The sequence below is a fragment of the Nyctereutes procyonoides genome, unplaced genomic scaffold (genome assembly GCF_905146905.1).
Source record: "Nyctereutes procyonoides isolate TBG_1078 unplaced genomic scaffold, NYPRO_anot_genome, whole genome shotgun sequence".
NCBI lineage: Eukaryota > Metazoa > Chordata > Mammalia > Carnivora > Canidae > Nyctereutes > Nyctereutes procyonoides.
In genome coordinates this window covers 18,311,068-18,334,168 of record NW_026575032.1, presented here as the reverse complement: position 1 = coordinate 18,334,168, position 23,101 = coordinate 18,311,068, and the positions used below count along the sequence as shown (strand labels likewise).

The 23,101-nt window shown below is 46.8% G+C and overlaps 1 protein-coding gene across 9 annotated transcripts in view; it reads right to left on the bottom strand.

Annotated features, from left to right (window-relative positions):
* IL15 (interleukin 15) overlaps positions 1-23,101 on the bottom strand; it is a 65,714-nt gene that overhangs the window by 9,160 nt on the left and 33,453 nt on the right. For 4 of the 9 annotated variants that reach the window (XM_055317123.1, XM_055317121.1, XM_055317124.1 and 1 more), the window contains 3 exons: positions 3,702-3,799; positions 2,522-2,619; positions 877-961 (listed from right to left, as the gene is read on the bottom strand). In XM_055317123.1, coding sequence (XP_055173098.1) covers positions 877-961; positions 2,522-2,619; positions 3,702-3,713 — 195 coding nt within the window. In that variant the 5' untranslated portion in view covers positions 3,714-3,799. Of the gene's footprint in view, positions 1-876; positions 962-2,521; positions 2,620-3,701; positions 3,800-15,767; positions 15,921-22,278; positions 22,631-23,101 lie in introns of those variants that run through there. The other 5 variants (XM_055317120.1, XM_055317122.1, XM_055317119.1 and 2 more) reach the window with 4 other exon arrangements.

Below are 23,101 nucleotides of genomic sequence, written 5' to 3'. Positions count from 1 at the left end.
CAGTTCTGTCATTTCCATTTGGTTCCATTTACATATCGTGCTTCTTTGCTAAGACTTTGTTTCATCCAGTTGTTTCAAGGGTATCTGTAATTGCTTGTTGGCACATTTTTATGATGGCTGCTTTAAAATCCTTGTCAAATAATTCCAACATCTAATCCATCTCCATTTCAAAGTCTATTTCAGAGTCATTTCTCAGTCAAGTTGTGATGTTCCTGCTTCTTGGTATAATGAGTGCTTTTCAGCTGTGTTCTGGTATTTTAGCTTTATGCCAAGAGACTTGGTTCCATTTAAATCTTCTGAATCAGCATGCAGCCACCCTGTGTAGGTCTAGGTTCAGACTTCCGTGTGTATGCTGTGGTTCCAATGGCTTTCAGAGTCTTTGTGGTGCTAATTCGAAATGCTTGATACACCTGGTGCCCCTGGGACTCCCACTGGTCCCTGCTGCGACAGTCCCTGTGGTGGAAGGCAGTGGCCCTGGCCAGAGTCATCAGTGGGGCCCCTTTTCTCTTTTCCCTCATGGGTTCTGGTAGGCCAGCTGGCATCTCTGGGTGAGGGAGGGGGTTCTCTAGCCACAAGACAGAGACCTCTTCTCTGGGTCAGCCCATGCTCCCTACAAGCAGCTGCCCCATTTCTTTGTTGGAGAAGGGAGAGTCTCTGGCCTGGGGTGATAGAGAGCTCTTCATACCAGGACACTTATAAATTGAGTTTTAAAGACAATTAGGATCTGAAAATTTTAAGCAAAAGATTTCACTTAAGGCTTTACCAGGCTCATGAATTTCTACAAAGTATCATTTCAAATGAGATTTCATTAACATGGGGAGAAGCATACACCATTAGCAATCATACCAAATAGTTTATGGAAAAATGAGTACTCACTTGAATAAGATTGTCAATTTTTTCCAAATCAAGTATCACGTCCTGCCAATTTGCCTCTGTTTTGGGAAGACCTACGCTGATACAGCTGAAAGCAAAACCAAAGAGCAAAAAACATTTTGAGTGAGCACAATACATGCCTGATGAATGCCACAGGCAAGAGCAATCAGGATTTTTTAAATTTTGATCCGTGAAAAGAGAAGTGTTATCCTTCCCTTCGTGCGTTCAACAGACTTGTAGGTGAATACAAGCACCAAACATCCAGTACCACCCTTGCCACTTCAGACTAACTTAAGAACTGACCTACAAGGATTAGAGAAAAACTTAATTTGGAAGGATAACTTATAAATAACCTGGTACAGTTTATCACAATGGAATAAACACAGCACCTGATGTGTGGCAGTGCTCGATATGTTTCTGAATGAATTGCTAGTTTTCTTTAAGTGGAGGTTCCCTCAGACGTTTAAGCCCAACAAATAGGTAAAATTTTTAAAATAAGCAACAATCTTTTTCATGCACAGATTTTGATAGTAAATATTCTCTGCCCCAGATTAAATTCCCCTCACACACTGCTTACACTGTGACCACGCGAGCAGTAGCTCTCTTCATAAATATTACAGGCCTGAGACCAGTCCAGTCTGAATGGTCATATACGTACTCCTTTCAGTAAAACTGAAATTTAACGTCGAGACAAAAGCCTCATACACTGACCCAGTGACTGCAGAACGATTCCTCAAGCTGGAGGAAAGACAGTTGCTCCCTAGTGGATCTAGCACGGAAGCGAGAGCACCAACACTAGGCTTCCCTGTGAGGAAGATGCACCTGCACACATCTACGGATGCCCACACCAGGAAGGCATGAGCAAGGGAAACTGAGCACAGGGTCATATTATGTAACTACAGGCTGGGTGCTTTGGGCCAATTGTGTAGTGTATTAGCTGCATCTAAGAAAGAAGAAAAAGGTTAACAGGCATGGAAACATATGAGTGTTTATTAGGAGGAAAAACGAAAGGCCTAAAAAAAAGAAACATTTCAAACTGAAGTACAATAGGGCTCAGTGGATGGGAGATTTCAGTGCTAGAGGTAGATAAAGAAAGTAACACAGACAAGCCCTAGTGTCTATTTTTCACTGCTGTGAAAGTCATCTAAGCTATTAATAAAGAACGGATTTCCGGGGATCCCTGGGTGGCGCAGCGGTTTAGTGACTGCCTTTGGCCCAGGGCGCGATCCTGGAGACCCGGGATCAAATCCCACATCGGGTGCCTGGTGCATGGAGCCTGCTTCTCCCTCTGCCTATGTCTCTGCCTCTCTCTCTCTCTCTCTCTCTCTCTCTGTGTGTGTGTGTGTGTGACTATCATAAATAAATAAAAATAAAAATAAATTTAAAAAAACGTATTTCCGAGTTTAGCTAAATGCCAAGAGGTCCAACTTATGTATAACACTCATTTGGAATATTACCAGAATGTAGAGATGCTCCGTGTTGACCAAACCTCCTCTGAGTCCCCATAATCTGCCCTCTATCATACCCCAAATAGTTACTCCCTAAAGATTTAAGCAAACTGAACATAAACCAGTTTAGTAGAGAAGACACTGAGGAACAATGACCATGGTCATTAACTGATGATATTTATGCTGAAAGATAAACTTACCCCAAAATGAAGACATGAATGCCAGCCTCAGTTAGAAAATGACTGTTCAGAAGTAAACACAAGTAGCACTGGATGGAAGTACTTCTCAAATGTGGTTTCTGAAAAATATAGTCACAGGCAAAGTGGTTAAAACTCTTTTAGTTAAGAAATGATATTTAATATAGTATTTTATCATAGTTTTAGATTCCAAAAGGTAAATTTATCAAGCTCTTTATTAGAATTGGTGAAGCCAGAATTTATCCTTCTTGCTCTCTCCCCACCTCCAGCTCTGTCTCCTAGGTGCAAATTTCTTTAATATGTACTACTGTGGATGCATTTCAGTGATGATAATTTTAAGAAAATTCACATATTTGCAATTTACATATAGACTAAATCACCCCTTATTTTGTTTCTATTATCCTTATCCTCCCTCCCATCTTTTTTCCCCCTTTTTAACAGTTCAGCATGTATTTGTTTGATTGCCTTTAAATTCTCCATCACATGTTCATTCCCTTTTTTTTAATTTTTTTTATTTGGGTGTGGTTGACAATAATAGTCCAACACATTTTATATAGCACAGACTAATAACATGAGTTACTGAGACAGGGGTATTACTTATATATTAATTTCGTATAACTATATTAAATTAATTATATACTGATATCATTTTAAAAGTGGATAAAAATAGACCCAACTAAAGATACCCTATACCATCCATCCTAATAAGTGATATATAAGAATTTTTTCTCGGTGATTTAGGAACATATTTACTTATCTTAGAATTCCTCAGTTTTGATACTTTTGCCTGCCTCTTTCACATTGCCAAAGCCTTTACAGTTTCCGAGGGCACCTTAACCACTGAGAGTCTGTGCTTCATGTAGTCTATGCTGAAGAGATGAATAATATCCAGACCTTGTCATCAAAGGCTACACAATTCATTGATTAGATGAAAATTCAAAAAACAAAGTAACGTGAGGCAAGTGAAATAACACATTTACAATGACACGAAGAGCACATCAGGGTGTTAGTGAGAAGACCTATTTCTGTTTACTTTCAAAATAAGAATAATCCATACATGAACGGGGATCTGTGACATCTTAAGGTCTCTGGAGAAGAGTCATATAACTTATTATGAAGTATCTGAGATTCAAGAGATATTTTATGAAAAGCCCATATACTACCATTATCTAATTTTTCTTACCGAAATTCTCATTACTCAATGCAGGGTAAATCCTTAAGTATTGAAGAAGAGCTGGCTATGGCAATGGGTTTCCAGCAGCCATCCATCCAGAATACTTCCTACAATACAATCCAGGGTAAGGAATGATCCATTAAAAACACAAGTGGACTAGCAGAAGAAAGAAAGGGAGGAAATTAATATTCATTGAGCACTTACTCTTTCATGGGCTCTCTATTGAGAGATTTTGATATATATATATATATCGCATTAGATTTTCACAACAATCCTACTGGGTAGGGTTAGCAGCATTTGGGTAAGCTGCCCAGGCCCCACAGCAAGTTCAAGGAGTTGAGACCAGGCCTGTCTGATGACAAAGCCCAAACACTTTCCACTATAGCATGTTCTTGAATTGACAATTTCCAAAATTGCATATTAGCGAACAGCAGAAACAACCAACTACCTGGTTTCATATAAACTACAGACTGTTAATTTAATTTACAACATAAGCAGCTACTTCTACAGACATTGAACAGCTGTCTTCAGTCTTTGAAATAAGTCACTGTTAACTAAAACATGATTTAAGAATTTCATAAGTAACAAATTCTAGTTTTTCTAATTCGAGGCAATGAAGAATGTGAAGATACGCACTCCCATATTCAACTCCATTTCATCAAAGCAAAAATTAAAACCAAGATATATATAAAATATAAACAATTACTTGTGCTATCCTTTCAAAATAGTAGGTATTTATTGACCGCACCGCAAAAATCACAATCTGCCACAGCCTTGACATAAACATTCACTGCTATTAAGTTCTGCAAATTCAATTATTTAAACTATTTTATTTTCTGGACAATCACTTTATGATAAATAATGTATAAATCTTTGAAAGAAAAAAATTAGCATTTATCTAAGCATTAAACAAGATATGGTAAGAATATATTCACCAGGAATGGCTTTTTTTTTCAACAATAACGTATTAAATTGAATCCTCCTGTTACATATGATCTGACTCGTATGCATGAGCTTAATTACAGGGAACCCTCCTTATTACTCTCATCCTACAAAAATCCTCTTTGTCTGTGTCATCTCCTTGCTTCAAGTTTTCACCAGACTTCATAACTTCCTTATAATAATTGTCAAAGCCTCTTAAATTCCCTCCATCCTTCTGAGCCGTATCCCAAACTCCACATAGTTCAAGTAAAAGTAGCTACTGACTCAGGCTGAGCAATCCTGGGGACGATGTAGGGGACTAAGGCCTGCCGAAGCGAAGGCTTCACTGCCCGTCACCCCACATGCGGGGGTCCCGGTCTCACCTGTGGCCCCATGGACTTCCTCTGCCCCCCCCCCCTGGCGCCCACACCTGCCAAGCAGGTGGAACACAGTAGGAAACCACCTGGAAAGCTTTGAGCAAACTGGTGATAGCAGAGGCCGGTGCAGCTGAAGAGGGACGATCACAGCTTCGCCACCCACAACAGAATGCATGTGATTTCCCAGCAGCAAAGAATTTGTATTTTTTTTTAAGATTTTATTTATTTATTCCTGAGAGAGAGAGAGAGAGAGAGAGAGGCAGAGAGACACAGGCAGAGGGAGAAGCAGGCTCCATGCAGGGAGCCTGACGCAGGACTCGATCTCAGGACCTGGGGTCATGACCTGGGCCGAAGGCAGTGCTAAACCACTGGGCCACCCAGGCTGCCCAGAATCTGTTTTTTTTTTTGTAGCAGCTTTGGAAGCATTCAGCCTGCCACTTGCTAATTCTGCGGACCAGGAGTTTTTCTAGAAATGTGTGTGTGTGTTGGCGGGGGGGGGGGAGCAGACAAAGAAACCTGAGAAGGTAAAACAATCTTTGCTCTTGAACCAGGAATCCAGGTTGACAGTTGACATAACTAATATTATTAACGAGTGTAGCTCCCTGATGAGTATTGCTTCCCTGCAACCCTCGGGTTTCTCGAGGTACTTGCTATGTGTGGCCCCGTTCAACCCGGGCCACCTCCTTCTGTGGAGGACACGACTTGGCCTCCAGCGAAGCCCCTGAGGTTCTGAGAGGGGAGCTCCTGGGCTTGGGGCAGGGGCCATGCCTGTGGCGGCAACACGGGGGCAGGGGAGGAGGCTGCAGGCCCCGCAGACAGGAGGCAGCTGGTCGCCCCACACGATAAGAAGCAGCCACTGCTCCCGGGACACTCTGAAGACACGTCTTTCAAATTTGTTGTGTGAAGCAGGGCACCAGCTCGCTCACACCCATGATCTCGTTTGACTCACAAAATACCTGTTGGAGAGAAGCGGCTGAGGCCAGCTTAGGGACGCTCTGAGAAGGCCGGTCTAGGGCTGAGCCAGCCTCTGGCCTCCCTGCTGTGTTTGTGGGGAGCCAGGGCAGCAGCGGGTGACCCTGGCCTGCCCCCCGTGTGTCATTTCTCTGCGTGCGTGCACCTGCCTCAGCCTCTTTGGTTTGCCCTTTGTCCGGCTGCGGGCCTGGACCCAGGAGCAGAAAAACACCGAGTCCCAGCCTTACACTCCAGCTGCTCACCAAGCGTAAGCAGATATGCTGTTCCCTCCAAGCCTGTGACCCGGTGTCCCTGTGGGGTGGCCGCTGAGCTTGCGGCAGGACATCACTGCCCGGGGCAAGATGTCAGGAAGGGCAGACAAATGAACGCAGTTGGGCAGCTCGAGGGGCCCCACGTTGGAGTGACCTGTGAAAACGACCACCCGCACCCTGCGTCCTGTACCCATCCTACAGTCCTTCCCGCGAGGGGACACCGCCTGACACAGCGCTCCTGTGTTTTGCTTGATTTCGTTTCATTATTCACTCACCGAGTCACATATTTAAGGTGGATTTTTAAAGGTTTAGTGCAGAAAAAGAGTGCTAAGAGTCAGTTAACTTGGTAAACATATTCACCTATTCAAAGACGCTAAAAATGAGGGCGAACCCATGTTGCACATTAATGTGCACTGTAATGACTGGAGGACAGCACTGCCGCCCTTTACGCACTCAGTGTACTCAGGGCTCACCATGCACTAGGCATTTCTCTATGACCTTGGGATACATCAGTGAATGCAGAGGACAAATCACCTTGCTTTTAGAGGGAAAGACAAACTCTTCACAATCAACATAAAGTAGTTAGTTATAGAGGGGGGCACCTGATGGGATGAGCACTGGGTGTTATGCTGTATGTTGGCAAATTGAACTCCAATAAAAAAATTAAAAGTAGTTAGTTATATGTTTTATCAGAAAGAGTTAAGTGATACAGGGAAAGAAAACACAGAATAAGGCATGAAGGATGCCGTTGCATTTTGGAGTAGGTGGTCAGGGTGGAGTTCAGTGAGAATAAAACCAGATTCAAGATGGAAAGGCAGCAAGGGAATGTGCCCTGAGGTTACCACCTTGGGTAAAGAGCACCGTCCGATCGATCTTTCTAAAAACCTGCCTTGGCTCCTGTGTTAAGGACAGGCTGGGCAGGGGGGGGGGGGGGTTGGGAGGCCAAGGTGAAAAGCAGGAGTCCTGTGATGATGGGAGTGTGGGTGACATGTGGTGGGGGGGATGTGGGGGATGGCAGCAGAGATGGGGACACGTGGTTGGAGTCTGGAAACACTGTTATGGTGGAACCAACAGGGGTTCCCAACAGACTGGATGTGAGACATACGAGAAAGAAACACTCCCAAGTCTTTTGCCCTGAGCACCTGAGAAATGGAGCTGCCGCCAAATGAAGCAAGGTGGACGGTGGGCGGAGCAGATACTTTGAAGGGAGGGGGTCAATCGGGAGTTTTTATTTTGGACTGTGGAGTTCAACGTCTAGTACATACCCATACGGCAACGTCAAATAGGCAGTTAGATGCAAGAATCTTGAGTTCAGGAAAGTGGTTTGAGCCTGGAATCCATATGGGATTCATTACACTGGTTGAGATCACTGAGAAAAAGGCAGAGGGAAGGCAAACCAAGGTTTTGCCAAACCTGGGCCAAGGCATTTCAATGTTAACTTGTCAGAGAGAGAGAGAGAAAAAAAAAAGGGCCACCAAAGAGAAACTCAAAGGGAAGACCAGAAAAAGGGGAGAAGATGCAGAGAGGGTGATGTTCTAGAAATCGATGACAGTTACACCCAGGAAAAGAAGTGATGCTCACGTCAAAGGTGTGGATGTCCAAGGAGGACACAGACTGAGCCCTGACCGGTGGGCTCAGTAACATGGTGGTCACAGGTGATGCTGACAAGGGCATTTTCAGGGGTGTGACGGAGACAGAAGCCTGCCCAAAACGGGCGGAGGAGAGAAGGGGAGGAAGGGATTTATAAAATGTTAGTGCAGGCAATATTTTGCAAAATACTGCTCCAAAAGGGAGACAGAAAGGAGGGTGGGAATAGGTAATAGACGGTGGGGGGGAATAAGAGCATGTCTACGTGCCGAGGGAAACACTGAGGACATCAGAGGCAGAGAGAGCACCGGGGCCGGAGCCATGTTCTTGAACAGGCACGTGAGGATGAGAATGAGATTTCATGCACAAGTGGGCTGGCAGCTGGGTCACCCTCTGTCATGGAAGGAAGAAGGCTGAGTGTCAGGGAGAGGCAACATCTGGGTGGTACACAGCTTGGCGGTGTATGTTCTCGACTACTGCTCCCATTTTCTAGGTGAATTAGGACAAAAAGTCACCCTCGGAGATGGTGAGGATGGGGAGGGAGCTCCGTCAGGGGTTGAGAACCGGGAAAAAATATATGAAACAGCCATTGGGGTGAGCAGGAGAGCAACAAATATAAGTATGGCGTGAGAGCCATGCCCATTGGAAGTCCAGGGCCATGAATGGTCAGAGAGTAAGAGGAGTTGGCACATGAGTGCTTTCTCCAGCTGCGGACAACTACCAGAAAGAGGTGGGCCTGGCACGGGTGGAGAGCTGTGCTGAGTCGTGCTGGTGTACGCCAGCAAACACCAGCAAGATGGAGCCGGGGGACCTCAGAGTACCTGGGGGAGGATGATGAAGATACACCCAGGAAATCCGATTTTCTGTTTTTATTAGACAGCTTCATGGAGGACGTGCTCCTGGAGTCACATCTGAGAGAATAACTAGATCTTAGATGTAAACAGAGAGAGAGAGAGAGAGAGAGAGAGAGAAAGAGAGAGAGAGAGAGAGACAGCACTCCTGGCAGAGGAAAGAGCCCGAGCAAAGACCTCCGAGAATTCAGAGGCAAGGGTGTCATGTGCTAATGATGAGAAAGCAGCGGCAGGGAAGAGCAGACAAAGCTGCCGTGGGGCGTGAAGCAGGACCTGGCAAACGTCTCCCCCGAAGGGCCTGAGAGTGAGTGTGTCGGCCTCTGTCTTTGCTTCTCAGTCACAGCTGCCTCACCCTGCTGTGACCGTGGGATGGCGGCCGCAGACGGCAGGCGGACGGACGAGCGCGCTTAGGCCAGGTGGCAAATCCGACCTGCAGGCTGAGGTTAACAGGCCTCTGACTCGCGGGGAGTCTCTTTATCAGTCCCAACCGGAAAACAGCCAAGAAGGTGATGTGCTTAAATGTTTCCTTTGTCCCATCATGAAGGATATTAGCATTTTTTTTCAGTAATTGCTCTTAAGCGGTTTTCAATGGACTCTGATATTATAAAATTTTCAAATATATAAGGTTGCATTAAACACAATCTGTGTTCAGTAGTAAAGCTAAGAAAAGGGACTATGTTACCATGGGTACAACTTTCACTTTTATTTTTAAATTTTTTATTATTTTAAGATTTTATTTATTTATTCATGAGAAACAAAGAGAGAGAGAGAGAGGCAGAGACACAGGCAGAGGGAGAAGCAGGCTCCATGCAGGGAGCCCGACGTGGGACTTGATCCCGGGTCTCCAGGATCACGCCCTGGGCTGAAGGCGGCGCTAAACTGCTGAGCCACCTGGGATGCCCCAACTTTCACTTTCAAAAATTAATTCATGTAAGATCTGAAGTTGGTATGTGGTTCTCTCGAAAGGCCACACACCACATTAACAGGGCCTGAAAGTCTCACGGTTTATCAAAGCAACAAAAATGAATGATTAAGTAAGACGTCTCTTCTTTTAAAAATACGGTTTCATATAAGGTTTACAAAGTACCTATTTTTAATATATATATATTTTTTAAAATAAAAACAATGTTTGAGTTTTGGGGAATACTTAAGGCAAATTGCTTAATTATGCTTAAGTGCTTCTAAAGCAAATCATAACCATTTAGTCTACACTACCAAGGGGATGCCTGGGGGGGCTCAGTCCGTTAAGCGTTCAACTCTTGATTTTCGTTCAGGTCATGATCGCAGCATGGTGAGGTCCAGCTCCACAGCATGCAGCCTGCTTAAGATTCTCTTTCTGCCCCTCCCTCTGTCCTCCCCCCGACTCCCACTCACGTGCATGCATGTCTCCCTAAAATAAATAGATCTTTTAAAAAAATTGTCTATACTACCAAACACAAGGTGTTTTGGACTAAGGTCCAAAATTTGGACACCGTAGTTATGACGATGACTCAAAAAAGCATCAATTAAATAGATGGTATTATAAAAAATGAATATAGAAATACTTCATGTAGTTTATCATCTAAGAAAGACAATGAAGCACACATGTAGCTGGACGGCATACAGGCTCCTACCACTCTCTGATCACAGTTCCACGTAGCAATATGGTCACGTGCTTTTTTTAATCATTTGGTGCAAGTCTTCTTGAAAAATGTGTTGTGTAAGTGTTTTTGAAAAATGCCAGCTAGTATAATTCTCTAGGGCAGGTACAATGGACAGCTTGCCCAGAATAGCACAGCTATAATATCTAACCTGTCTAGGAAGAGCTAATGAGGTCTGCTTCCCTAGCCCGCTTTCCAAAAGTACCGCACTCAGAACACTTGGGAAGGGTGAAGACATTCTCCCAAACTAGAGCACAAAAGGACAAAAAGTTGGGAATTATAAGACGGATCTAGTAATTCCAACATAGGACTGAAATGGAACTCTGGGAAGAGCAAAGAGAATGGAGAGGAGGAAATAATTACAAAATGATTCTTAAGAACGCTATAGAGTTGGAAAGAGACACCAGCTTTCACGGTGAAGGGCATAAAGAGGACAGACGAAAAATGTGGTATTTTTACACTTAGATTCTCTGATTTCAGGATAAAGAAAACCATGCTAATAGTATTCATGGAGAAAAATCAACTCACTTAAAAAACGAGAGCAGAATGAATCTGATCATGGTACTTACAAGACAATATAATCTTCAAAGTTTAAGGGAAAATGAATTTGAATCTAGAAAGATATTAGTACTTAAGAAATAGGGCAAAAGAAAAAAAACACTCTTTCATATAAGACATTAGAACATGTAAGATCCACAGAATGTGAAATAATAGCGTGAAGATGCATTTTATGAAAATAAAAATGTCCAAAAAATAAATAAATAAAAAGATGTCGGATATAAAAATATGAAGCATAAAACAGGTTGACATTTATACTTGGGCCTAAATAAAGGCACTGTTCTTCTAAAGTACATGGTTTTTTTTTTTTTCCGCTTCATTCATTTATTTATTTTGTAAAACTGTGAGATCCTTGTGATTGGAAACCCAGTTTCCCTTGTCCACTGTGCCTCCAGCACATAAGAGCACACTAGCTGAGTATGATAAGCACGTGGACTATGTGTGTTGGGTTTGGTTGTTTTCATTGGTTTGCAATTGCCTTGTTGCCTTTCTCACGACCATTGACCTCTCAGCTGCACCTGTTTCCCGATCCAGCAGGTGTCACAATGGGGCGCCGTACTCCTAACCAGCACCCTAACTTCCCTCCACATTCCGTCTTTCTGCTTCATTGATTTTGCTCATTTCAAATCACAAGCTACAAAGCACTACTGGGGAAAAATGCGCCATCATAACTCCTTGAGACACAGCCTCCAACGGGCCTTCTCTATGTCCTGCTAATGATTTCTTGCTCGCTGACATTCTCCACGCTTTTAAAAATAGCTTTATTGAGGTACAGGTTCAGCATAATAAAATATAGTCATTTTAGGTAGGTAGACAGTATGCAGGTTCTAAAAACTGTATACAAAAAAAAATGAAATAAATAAATAAATAAAATAAAAAAATAAAAATAAAAACTGTATACATCTAAAATCACCACCACAACTGTAACACACATGGATATAAAACCTATATATAATCACAGAAATTCCTCTCGCGCCCCTTTCCAGTGACTACATTCTCAACCTCAATACCAGGCAACTAACTGACCTACTACGCGCTTTCCTGAATAGCGATCGTGGAGGGAAAAGTACAGATAATCCCCATGTGGGAAATGGTGTGGGAAAAGAAGAGGAAGTAAACTCATGCTAAGATTATTATTTTATTTGGAGAATGTGAAACACATTCATGATGATTAATTGCAAAAGATCAACATAAAAGTTTACTGCAGGAAAAAAAATAACCTAAATGTGACATTATCATTATAATTTCCAAACCAAAAAAAAAAAAAAAAGGAAAATAAGGCAAAGAAAACTTGAGTAATCTAACAGAAGACAGTGGAGGAAGAAAAGGAAAAAATTAAGTAAAAAATACAAAGTAAAGTGGCAGTAGTAAGTCTAGACATAGGGCATATCCCTCTACAAATCCAAAAATGTGATAAAAACTGTGTCTGTTTTCCAAAAGAACAGATGCTTAGATTGAATTTAAAATTAGAGAGGCAGAAAGACAAATTTTAAAATACGCTATTTATAACAAATGGAACAAAAATAAAACGGCACAGAAAGTGTCAAAGTGAAAGAACAGAAAACGATATGCTAAGCAAATTTGAGTACAGTGATAATAATTCCAGGAAAGTTCAATTTCAAGTGACACGTACCGAGCGATACAAAGGATAATAACACGTGGGTTAAAGTTACAATCTACAGAAAGATAAAAGAAGCATAAAACTTCAAGCACCTTATATCAATTTATATGGCCATAAATTGATTAAAGGAAAAACTAACAGTAAAACAAGGAGTTATTAAAGATTTTAGGACATTTTTGAGAAATTTAAATACAAAAATGAGTAAGACTGTGGACTGTGGTATGAAGCTGATTCTTAAGAAAAAAAAAAAAAAACCTTAGAAAGAGAAAGAAAAAGCGGTGCTACGCAGCATTTGCCAACTTGTGTTGTGTAAATACCCAATCATACCGATTTCAAGCCACCAGTGGTCTAACAACTGGTTCACTAAATGCCCGACCAGTTAGAGGCCTCCTTCCCACCACGGCCTGCGGGGAGATTTGAAAACGCAACGGATCATGCTTTATGTAGTATACGTGCGCGCCACAGTGATAGGGAGGGATGGAGGAGAACGTTCTACGCCGCCGGACAGCACATAGGGTAATCGTGAAAGTTGCCGGGGACTTGGATCGACGATGTCTAGGTGCCAGACCTAAAATAGAATCTCAAAAGTGAAAAAAATCTGAAATCATACCTGCCACATTATGTGATCCCATAATAATGTTGGTTTATGGGAATGATTCATATAGTGAATCATTCTAATGACACTAACAATTCTGAATTAAAATCCTAATAAAAGAAGAGCCCACTTCTAACCTCTGTCCACCTAAAGATGTAAGATGATACTTTGAGTATAAAAGAGAAAGTCAATATGAAAATCATGCTTCATCAAGAAAGATTGGGGCCACCAAAATCTGACATCAATACTGCGTAATAATACCCCCCAAACAAGAGACATACGGCGACGTCTCGCGAACACCGAACATCTGGGCTACGTGGGTGCACACCCTGCCCTCTCCCCACCTCCAGACATGTGCACACCTTGGTCACTGATTTCTGCGTCGGTAGCTGGAGAGGAGCACCGAGGGCTCGGAGCGGCGTCACCTTGGCTCCCCGGGCCGGCAGGTGCAGCGGGGTCGCCCCCACAGGCCAGCGGTGCGCACCCACACACCAGAGGGTGCATCAGGGCTCGGCCCTTCCCCTCAGTCGCTCGGTGGCCATCGGCCACTTTCCAAGTTGCCAGCAGCGCCGGCAACGGTTCTTGAGGACGTGGCGCCGAGACACCCGGACACATGGCCACATGGACACCCAGACACCCGGATGCACAGACACCTGGACACCTGGACGCATGGACACCCGGACACCCGGACACCTGCACACCCGGATGCATGGACGCATGGACACCAGACACCTGGATGTACAGACACCTGGACACCTGGACGCATGGACACCCGGACACCTGCACACCCGGATGCATGGATGCATGGACACCAGACACCTGGATGCACAGACACCTGGATGCACGGACACCCGGATACATGGACACCTGGACACCCGGACACCCAGACACCTGCACACCCGGACGCACAGACACCCGGGCACCTGGATGCCCAGACACACAGACAGCCAGATGCACAGAAACCCGGACACCTGCACACCCGGACACCCGGACACCAGGACACCCGGACACCGGGACACCCGGATGCATGGACACCCGGACACCCAGATGCACAGACACCCGGACACCCAGACATCCAGATGCACGGACACCTGGATACCTGGACACATGGACACCCGGACACCTGGACGCCTGGACGCACAGAGAGCCAAACGCACAGACACTTGGACACCCGGACACCTGGACAAGTAGATGCACGGACACCCAGACACGTGGATGCATAGACACCTGGATGCACAGTCACTTGGACACCCAGACACCTGGACACACAGACGCTCAGACACCCAGACATCTGGAAACCCAGATGCATGGACACCCGGACACCTGGACACATGAACACCTGGACGCCCAGACACCTGGATGCACGGACACCCAGATACCCAGACACCTAGACGCATGGACACCTGGACACATGGACACATGGACACCCCGATGCACAGACACCTGAACACACAGACACCTGGACACATGGACACCCAGACACCTGGATGCATGGACACTGGACACCTGGACATCTGGACAACTGGACACCCAGATGCATGGACACCTGGACATCCGGACAGCTGGACACCCGGATGAACAGACACCTGGACACTCAGATGCACAGACACCTGGACACCCAGACACACGGATGCATGAACACCTGGATGCATGGACACCTGAACACCTGGACACCCAGACGCATGGACACCTGGACACCCGGACACACGGATACACGGACACCCAGATGCACGGACACCCGGTCACCCAGACGCATGGACACCTGGATGCATGGATGCATGGACACCTGGAAGCCTGGATGGACAGACAGCTGGGCACATGGACACCTGGACACCCAGACATGTGGACGCATGGACACCCGGACATCTGGATGCATTGACACCTGGACACCCAGATGCAGGGACGCACGGACACCTGGACGCACGGACACCTGGACGCACGGACACCTGGATGCATGGACACCTGGACGCCAGATGCCCAGACGCACAGACACCCGGACACCTGGACCCGGCGGAGCAAGCGCAGCGTGGCACCTATGGTGGCTGCAGGGGAGCTACAGGTGTCATGCAGGGGGGACAGGGGGGACCCCACTCACCCAGGAGGGGACCTTGTGTTTAAGTGGAGGCCTTGCAGTGTGGGGCCACCAGTACCTGAGGGCGGAGGCCACGACAGGTTTGGAGGCGGAACACGAGAGGAATACAGGGGGCTGCAGGAGCAGTGCGCTAGGCCTGCCGTAGGTCGCCCCCACCTGCCGTAGGTTGTCCCCCCCGCCACAGGTCACGCCGCAGGGGACAGCACCTGCCAAGGCAGCAAGGTGCAGGCGGAAAGCAGGGGGCACCGCAGGGAAGGCCGCGTGGGGACCCGAGCTGCGCGGGGCGGGGGGGCGGCTCCGGAACAGCCCCACGGGGAGCCCCCCACAGCTGGCGGGTGGCTGCCCGAGGAGGGGAAGGGGGTCGGGCTCAGGTGACCGGCCTGCGCCTCCAGGTCCACAGGCGCCGGCGGCGAGGTCCCTCCTGCAGGCCACTCGCGGGCAGGGCCCCACGGAGGGGACCGACTCCCTGGGGTGCAGATGGCCCGTCTGCGGGGCGGGGGGTGAGTGGGGGGCAAGGCTCGGGCGCACACAGGAGAAGGCAGGTGCACGGCCGGTGCCGGGGCCGGGCCGGGGGGAGCTGCAGGGAGGAGGGCGAGGAGCCATCTCTGACCTTTGTCCAGGCCGTGGCTGCAGTGACAGGCTTCGGGTGGCTTCGGGTCACGGTCACAGCCAAGGCGGCCACGCGGCACGCGAGGGGGCTCTCACGGGCTCTGGGGGCGCGTCTCCTGGAACGGAAGCCGCTCGGCTTTCAACACGAACGTTTCTGAAACAGGGTCACAGCTTATAAATTACCTCCGTCCTCGTCCTCAGAGAAGCTCTGATGAAGCAGATTGTGCTGCTTAAGGAATCGTCGGGGTTTCTCGGCGGGTCCCAGGCGAGGGGACTGACAGGGGTACGTGCAGGCCCCGGACGGAGCAGGGTCCTTAGGATGAGGAGCTGCGGGGCCGGGAGGGAGCCAACCGGGCACAGGGAGAAGTAAGGCCAGCGAGCCGCCAGGCCGGACGGCCCTCGAGGTGGGCAGGTCGCCGACAGGCTGCCTCTGGGCCGGGCCGCGACCTTGCACGGGGACGCTTTCTCCCGGAGAGGACCGTCCCCCGACCCCCCTGCCAGCGGCCCTTCATCCCTCACGGAGAACGTGGCCCGAGCCCGGCACGGTCACAAACGACACTCAGGAATGGAGGACACGCGGCATTTCATCACCGAATCACTCGATCCGACCGTGACCGTGAGACCGTAGACACAATCGCGCTCTGGCACGACCTATTTTAAAATCCATTTTAGTACAAGTGTAGGTCGTCGGCGATCCCGCCCTATTTGGGATGGAGTAAAGGAAGAGAATCACTTCTGAAAATCCAAAAAGACTCATGTAGGAGCAAAAAAAAAAAAAAAGACATTCACTAAAAGATTCCTAGGGGTTTACTGAAAAATTATTTGGCCATGAAAGAGCGAAACGGTGGCAAGTGCCAGCTTCCTGGGCACGCGGCCTGAAGGGCACATTTACCGCAGGGCCCGGGGGGCTCCGACCCTCGGCTTCTTCGCTAGCCGGTGCCCAGGGAGCATCAGCCCTAGGCCCGCGGGCGGCACGGAGCGCGGGGTGGGGGGCCTCTCGGTCAGCTTCCCCCTCCTGGAGGTCATCCGGGCTTGCAAGCAGGCTGCCACACTTCCTTCAGTCTGGACCCCAGCGGCCACCTGACCCAGCGGCCTCCCGACGGCTGCGGACCCAATGCCCGGGCCTCTACGTCCCCGCGCGTCCCAGTTCCCACTTGCTCCCCGCGGCTCTCACTGCAAGGCATGCCCACCGGGTAGGGAGGCGCAGACGTGGGTGGCCGCGTGTGGGGGCTCCGGCCTCTTGAAACCAGGGCACGTGAAACCCAAAAGGCGAATTTCCCCCGAAGCTTCCCTCTGAACAAGGCCGCCTGAGCAGGAAGCTGGGCAGCAATCAGAAACGCAGTGTCTCCCGTCCTGCCTTACCAAGGTGAACGAATGCTTCCCAAACCATCAACGATAAAAAATAAATAAATAAAATAATAATAAAAACATTAAATAAATAAATAAATAAACAAACAAATAAATAAAAACAAATAAATAAAAATTCCAACCCACTTTGCTATGGAAAAAAATTAATCTCTATTTGCTCTATAAAAAATACTAAAATCCGCGATCATGTAAAAGAGGGAATCTGAGGGCATGAAGACAAAGATTTGTAGGAGATGAAGCATGTAAAGAGGAGTCAGGAAGTTTATTTCCGATGATAATAATATTTAGTGATGTTCGTGGTATTTTTCAGTTCTTTTATTTTTTTCTTATCTTTTTTTTTTAACGATTTTATTTACTCATTCATGAGAAACACAGAGAGGAGAGAGAGAGAGGCAGAGACACAGGCAGAGGGAGAAGCAGGCTCCATGCAGGGAGCCCGACGTGGGACTCGATCCCAGGACTCCAGCATCACGCCCTGGGCTGAAGGCAGGTGCTAAGCCGCTGTGCCACCCGGGCTGCCCTTTTCAGTTCTTTTAATGTCTGTAATTTGTGACCGCTGTTCCCGCTGCACATAAATACCCCCCAAATATTCCAGTTGGCTAATTCTGTGTTCATACTTTAGCGCTCTTTCCCTTAAAGAGGGCCTGGACGCCGCAAACGCTTGTGGCCCTCCAGACCTGGATTCACTCTTACTTACGACGCGCTGGACGCTTCTTCCAAGCCCTCGGCTGGTTTAATCAGGTAAACGTAGGAGGTAGATGCTTTCATCAGACGAGAGAGTTGAGGGCAAAGACTTTAGGGAACTTTCCAAAAGTGACTCAGGGATGACAGGCCGGTGTCAAGATTTGAACACGTCTCACACTCGAGTTCATGTTCTTTTAACTCTGTGCTATACTGAAATAAACAAATTATAGCTTTGCTGCGCTTTGCTATGATATACAGCCTCTCATTTATCATTCACCAGTGACTAAGCCCCCCCTTTTTTAAAGATTTTATTTATTTATTCCTAGAGACACAGAGGGAGAAAGAGAGAGGCAGAGACACAGGCAGAAGGAGAAGCAGGCTCCATGCAAGGAGCCCGATGTGGGACTCGAACTCAGGTCTCCGGGATCAGGCGCTGGGCGGAAGGCGGCGCTAAATCCCTGAGCCACCCGGGCTGCCCAAAGCCCCTTTTTTAGTTAAGCAGATGTGCTGGGTGCTGGGTAATAGCAGGCTGATATTACATATTTCCTACCCCCACAAACCATAAAGACTACTAAGGAGACCCAAAATGCTGCAATAGAAAGCATAATACCTTTACAGAAAGGTATTAAAAAGCGCTACAAATAAATAAAGGAGAAATTATAATGAATTAAACATTCTCATCAGCCGAGTGCAGGAGTGTGAGCAATGGTGTATAAACATAGGAGAAGTCTTCCTTTCATTCATGGAATATGGACGAGCTAATGTTATCATGTTTTAAGATTTCGGCTCAAGATGGCAGATGTATTTGGGATTACAAATTTGTTGTTAAAATTTCTCTTTATGGAGGGAGGAAAAATGAATCTTTGTTTTTTTCAAGGATTTTATTTATTTATTCATGATAGAGAGAGAGAGAGAGAGAGAGAGAGAGAGAAAGGCAGAGACACAGGCAGAGGGAGAAGCAGGCTCCATGCAGGGAGCCCGACGTGGGACTCGATCCCGGGACCCCAGAATCACACCCAGTGCTGAAGGCAGATGCTCAACCGCTGAGCCAGCGGGGCTGCCCAAGACTTGATTTTTCAGGAGTGAGAATTTCTAGTTGATTTAATGCTGAGTCCACATATTAATTATTAGCTGGATAAGTACAAGATTGGATCATACTTGGTTCATACCCTATATGAAACTTTCCAGCCCCTCAGCACACATGTCCAATAGGAGCTGTCTTCGGGACTGTGGCCCTCTTCATTACTGTTGCTTCCTTAAGTGCCTCTTTTTAGAATTTGCTTTATCAAGTATTCATATTGTTTCTGTGTTTTGACCTGGCTACTGGAGCTCATCACTATTTAATCCGTCTACAAATCCACTCCCAGTATGACTGGGGTCTGTCCACCTGTAGGACTCTACCTAGGAGGCTGGCATCCATCTTGCCAGTTCAGATGAAAGGATGAACAACTAGAGGTCGTATCACCCCCACGGAACGGCCAGACCCGCCAAGGAACACAGAGGCCTAGACTCAAGGGACAGGAATGCTCGCTCATCATTCAAGGAACCTGTAGGACACGTAGTTAACCAGCACCAAGGAAATCTCTCACGTAGACAAAGATATATCTCAGCTTCCAAGTCTCTTGAGATGGAACAGAAGGACCAGATGGAGCAGCACCAGAGGTCAGTAAGTCGCACCTGCTAACATGACCCTCGGGGCCTCCGATCAGCAATGTCCACCTTCCCAGGAGACACCTGCCCCAAATTTTGCCCTTAAAAACCTTCACTCCCAAGGCATCAGAGAACTTGGTTCTTTTACGTATCAGAGCTCCCCATTTTCCTGGGTGGTGACGCACCAATAAAACAGTCTATCTTCATTCACTGCAAGAGCTCCAGGGTCAGGTTTTTTTTTTTTTTTTTTTTCAGGGTCAGTTTTTATTGGCTTGCTGTGCACTGAGTGGATGAACTCTCCTTTGACGCAGTTATAGAAGTCTGGTGGGTAAAAATCTGTAACTTGATAACATTAATTTTATTTGTGGAATTCAATTATCAATATTTTCCAAGGTTAGACTCGGTAAAGAAAATTCAGAGTCAATCACCAGTAAGTAAAGTTTTCCCAGTGTTCACATTTTCTCTCAACAAATACGGATCTTAATTTAAGAAGAGGGAGAACCAAGCTGGATATTAAGGTATTAATAATTCATATGGGAGGCTACTAGTCAAACTTGCCTTTATTGTTAACTCTGAACAAACATTCAGGAAAAAAAAAATACCCGCAGTTGAGCAAAAACTATTTTTGAAGGAAGAAAGGTACAAAGCCTTGCAAATTAATGTCCCTAGTAGAGTACAGGCATTCAAATGCTATATCTGATGTTGACTCTTCACCAAAAATTTTGAGTAATTGTCTAGCAAAATCACTTCTCGGCAGAAAGCACTTCGACATGAGCTATAAGTCTACGAATTAAATTGAAATCCACAGTCTGTATGGTGCCAAAGGAAAATAATGACTCTTGCCCTCAGGAACAACAAAATGGGTCACTGAGAGTCTGGGAGTCACGCACAACAAATGGAGAGAACAAGCTTTCGGTACTAACAACCCCTTATCAAGACAATTAATGACTTAACTCGAGCACCCAACGAGATTCTGTGGGTTATTATCTGAAAAGGAAGAAGCCTCTCTAATAGGGTAGAAAGGCCATGCAGAGTAATTGCCTCAGGAAAAAAAAATGTTTTCTCCCTTTCCAGTAGAAATATAGGAAACATAAATTATATGGCAATGAGAAATACGTTAAGAATCCTGTTATTTCACTTTGATTCCCTTGGGCACCCATTATCACTCCCGAACTGAATATTTACATAAAATAAACACCATTAGCAGAAAAGAAGATGACAGAAAATTCTTTTCCCACTTGGGGCGTTTCAACATCGGGGCTCCCAGGGGCTACTGAAACACAAGGAAACAGCCTTCCTGGACGGCCGCGTATCTATCTATCTATCTATCTATCTATCTATTTATTTATTTATTTTTAACGGGAGAAGTGAGGAATCATCTGGATAGCTTAGACTCCCTTTTGGCTGCTGAGCAACCTGTTTCCAGGCCAGGCAAGAGATTACTGTGACTTCTGTCCCCCTTTAAGAAAAAAATAAAGTCTTCTCCCTTTTTTACTTAGGTTAGAGATGCCAACTCATCGGGATACAAGAGAAGGAAAGAAACCACGTCTCATGGTGCATCGCAGGTGAGAGCTCAGAGCAAGAATCAGGTGTTTTGGGGAAAGAAAAAATACATACATAGGCCCATCATGGAAAACAGGCCGTGTCTCAGGCCCTGCTTACGTAGGGGGACACGGGAGCACTAACGGGCTGCAGAGGCCTGTGCTGGCGGGGCCGAGCGGGACGGGGGCTGGTGTGAATACAGACAGACGCGCGGTGGCATGGCCTCAGGGCGCACGTGGACAGCAAGAAATTTTAATGCAGAAGGAGCCGCATCGGAGGATGCTCAGTGCCGTGAAGAACCCCCCCCCCCCGAATGCTCCCGAATACTTCCCGAGGACTGAGCGGCGGGAAACGCTTCCCGGGAGCTACACCTGCAGCCTCAGAAGAGGTGAATCACGGAACATGAACCACAGCGGGTCCTCGACAGGATAAACATCCCAGGGAGACGCCCGGAAAGCTCGGTCCTAACGAACAGCCTGGGATGGGGGCCACCAAGACTGGGGCAGGTGCAGGAGGACAGCTGGGGATGAAGGAGGGTCCCAGCGCCCGGGAGCCACGGCCCTGAGTTCCGACCGACACTCGGGGTCTGCACTTTGAAGAGCACGCGGGGCGGCGACTGCCGAAGGTGATTCCCATTTTATAGGGCTTCCCTTTATGGCCAAGGCATAAAGCCACCCCCGTAAAGGAGGCTTTGCGACCCAAGTTCCCATCAAGGCTTCGGCAGAAGCAGAGGCGGCTGACAAGTCTTTGCTAGTCCAAGAACAGCAACAACGAAACAGAAGCAGGAATAGGATATTCATCCGGCGGCACGAGGCACGTACAGCACAGGAGATGGCTCAGTCCCGGACACGGTGCCGGTGCCGGGGGCCGAAGGCTTCCTGCCTGAACACGCGGAGCCCCAGCCCCTCCTGCTGTAATGCAATATTGCCATCCAGCTAGAAAGTCAGCGCATCGGCTTCCACGGCACACGGACTCGGGGGTGTTGCTAGCAGAATCCCACGGCTTTCTGAAGGCCCGAGCTGACGGAGTGGCAGTGTCAAAAGAACATAAAACCGAGAGAAAACCAGACAAACAGCTGTTTTCCCTTGCACTGAGGCACCGCTGCAAACGCGCAGTGGTACAGGTTCTCACACAGAGGAAACTCTTGCTGTTCTCTACATGCCGGATGACAGCATGAATAGTTCTGTTCGGTTTTGGTTGCTATTTTCCAGACTTTATTACCAGAAAAAACCATTCCCTGTGCGCACGTTGCCCATAATATCCTCCCTTCCAGGGAGGGAAGTTCTAGCTCAGACCCCATTTCTAACTTAACTGTTCATTTAATTTTCTTTAACACTTTAAGACATCAGCAGGATGCTTGGGCTTGTCACAACTGGGCCATCGGCTGGGAGGAGAACCCATAAGAATGACAATACCGGTGCTGCACACAACATATTTCACAACGAAAGGCAAAATCGACTTTGCTGAGACAGTGCGCAACGACTCGGGCCTCAGCCTGCTATCTTGATGTCTGTGTCTTAACGTTCAGCACTTTGTCCTGGACGGCGGAAAGGCGAATGTCTCATCCGGGAACAATCGTGCATAAATTGTGACCGATAACGTTCCAAGTAACAGATATTTCTGGTGAAATAAAGAGAAACGAGACCAAAAAAAAAAAAAAATGCAAACCTTATTTAAGAAGAGCAAAGTGTGCATAAACATTGGAACCCAAGAAAAATTTTCTTGTGGGAAGATAGAAAAATAATCCCATAACTTAAGTGTGACAAGCCCCATACGCATCCCAATGATTTTTTACTATAATATTCATGCATGTTCGACCATAAATTTTTTTCATATGTCTTGATGAGATCCAGCAAACAAATTTCTAAGCAGTCAAACCAAAATAAATATTTCCAGCAACGTGGAAACTGACCCCAAAATGCCATTGATGTATTTAAAATAACAGAAACTTAGAACTGCTCATTTAGTAATTGGGGACAGGAGGACTCAGGGGGCTCAGCAGTTGAGGGTCTGCCTCCCGGCTCAGGGCATGACTTTGGGGTCCTGGGATCGAGCCCCTCATTGGGCTCCCTGCATGGAGCCTGCTTCTCC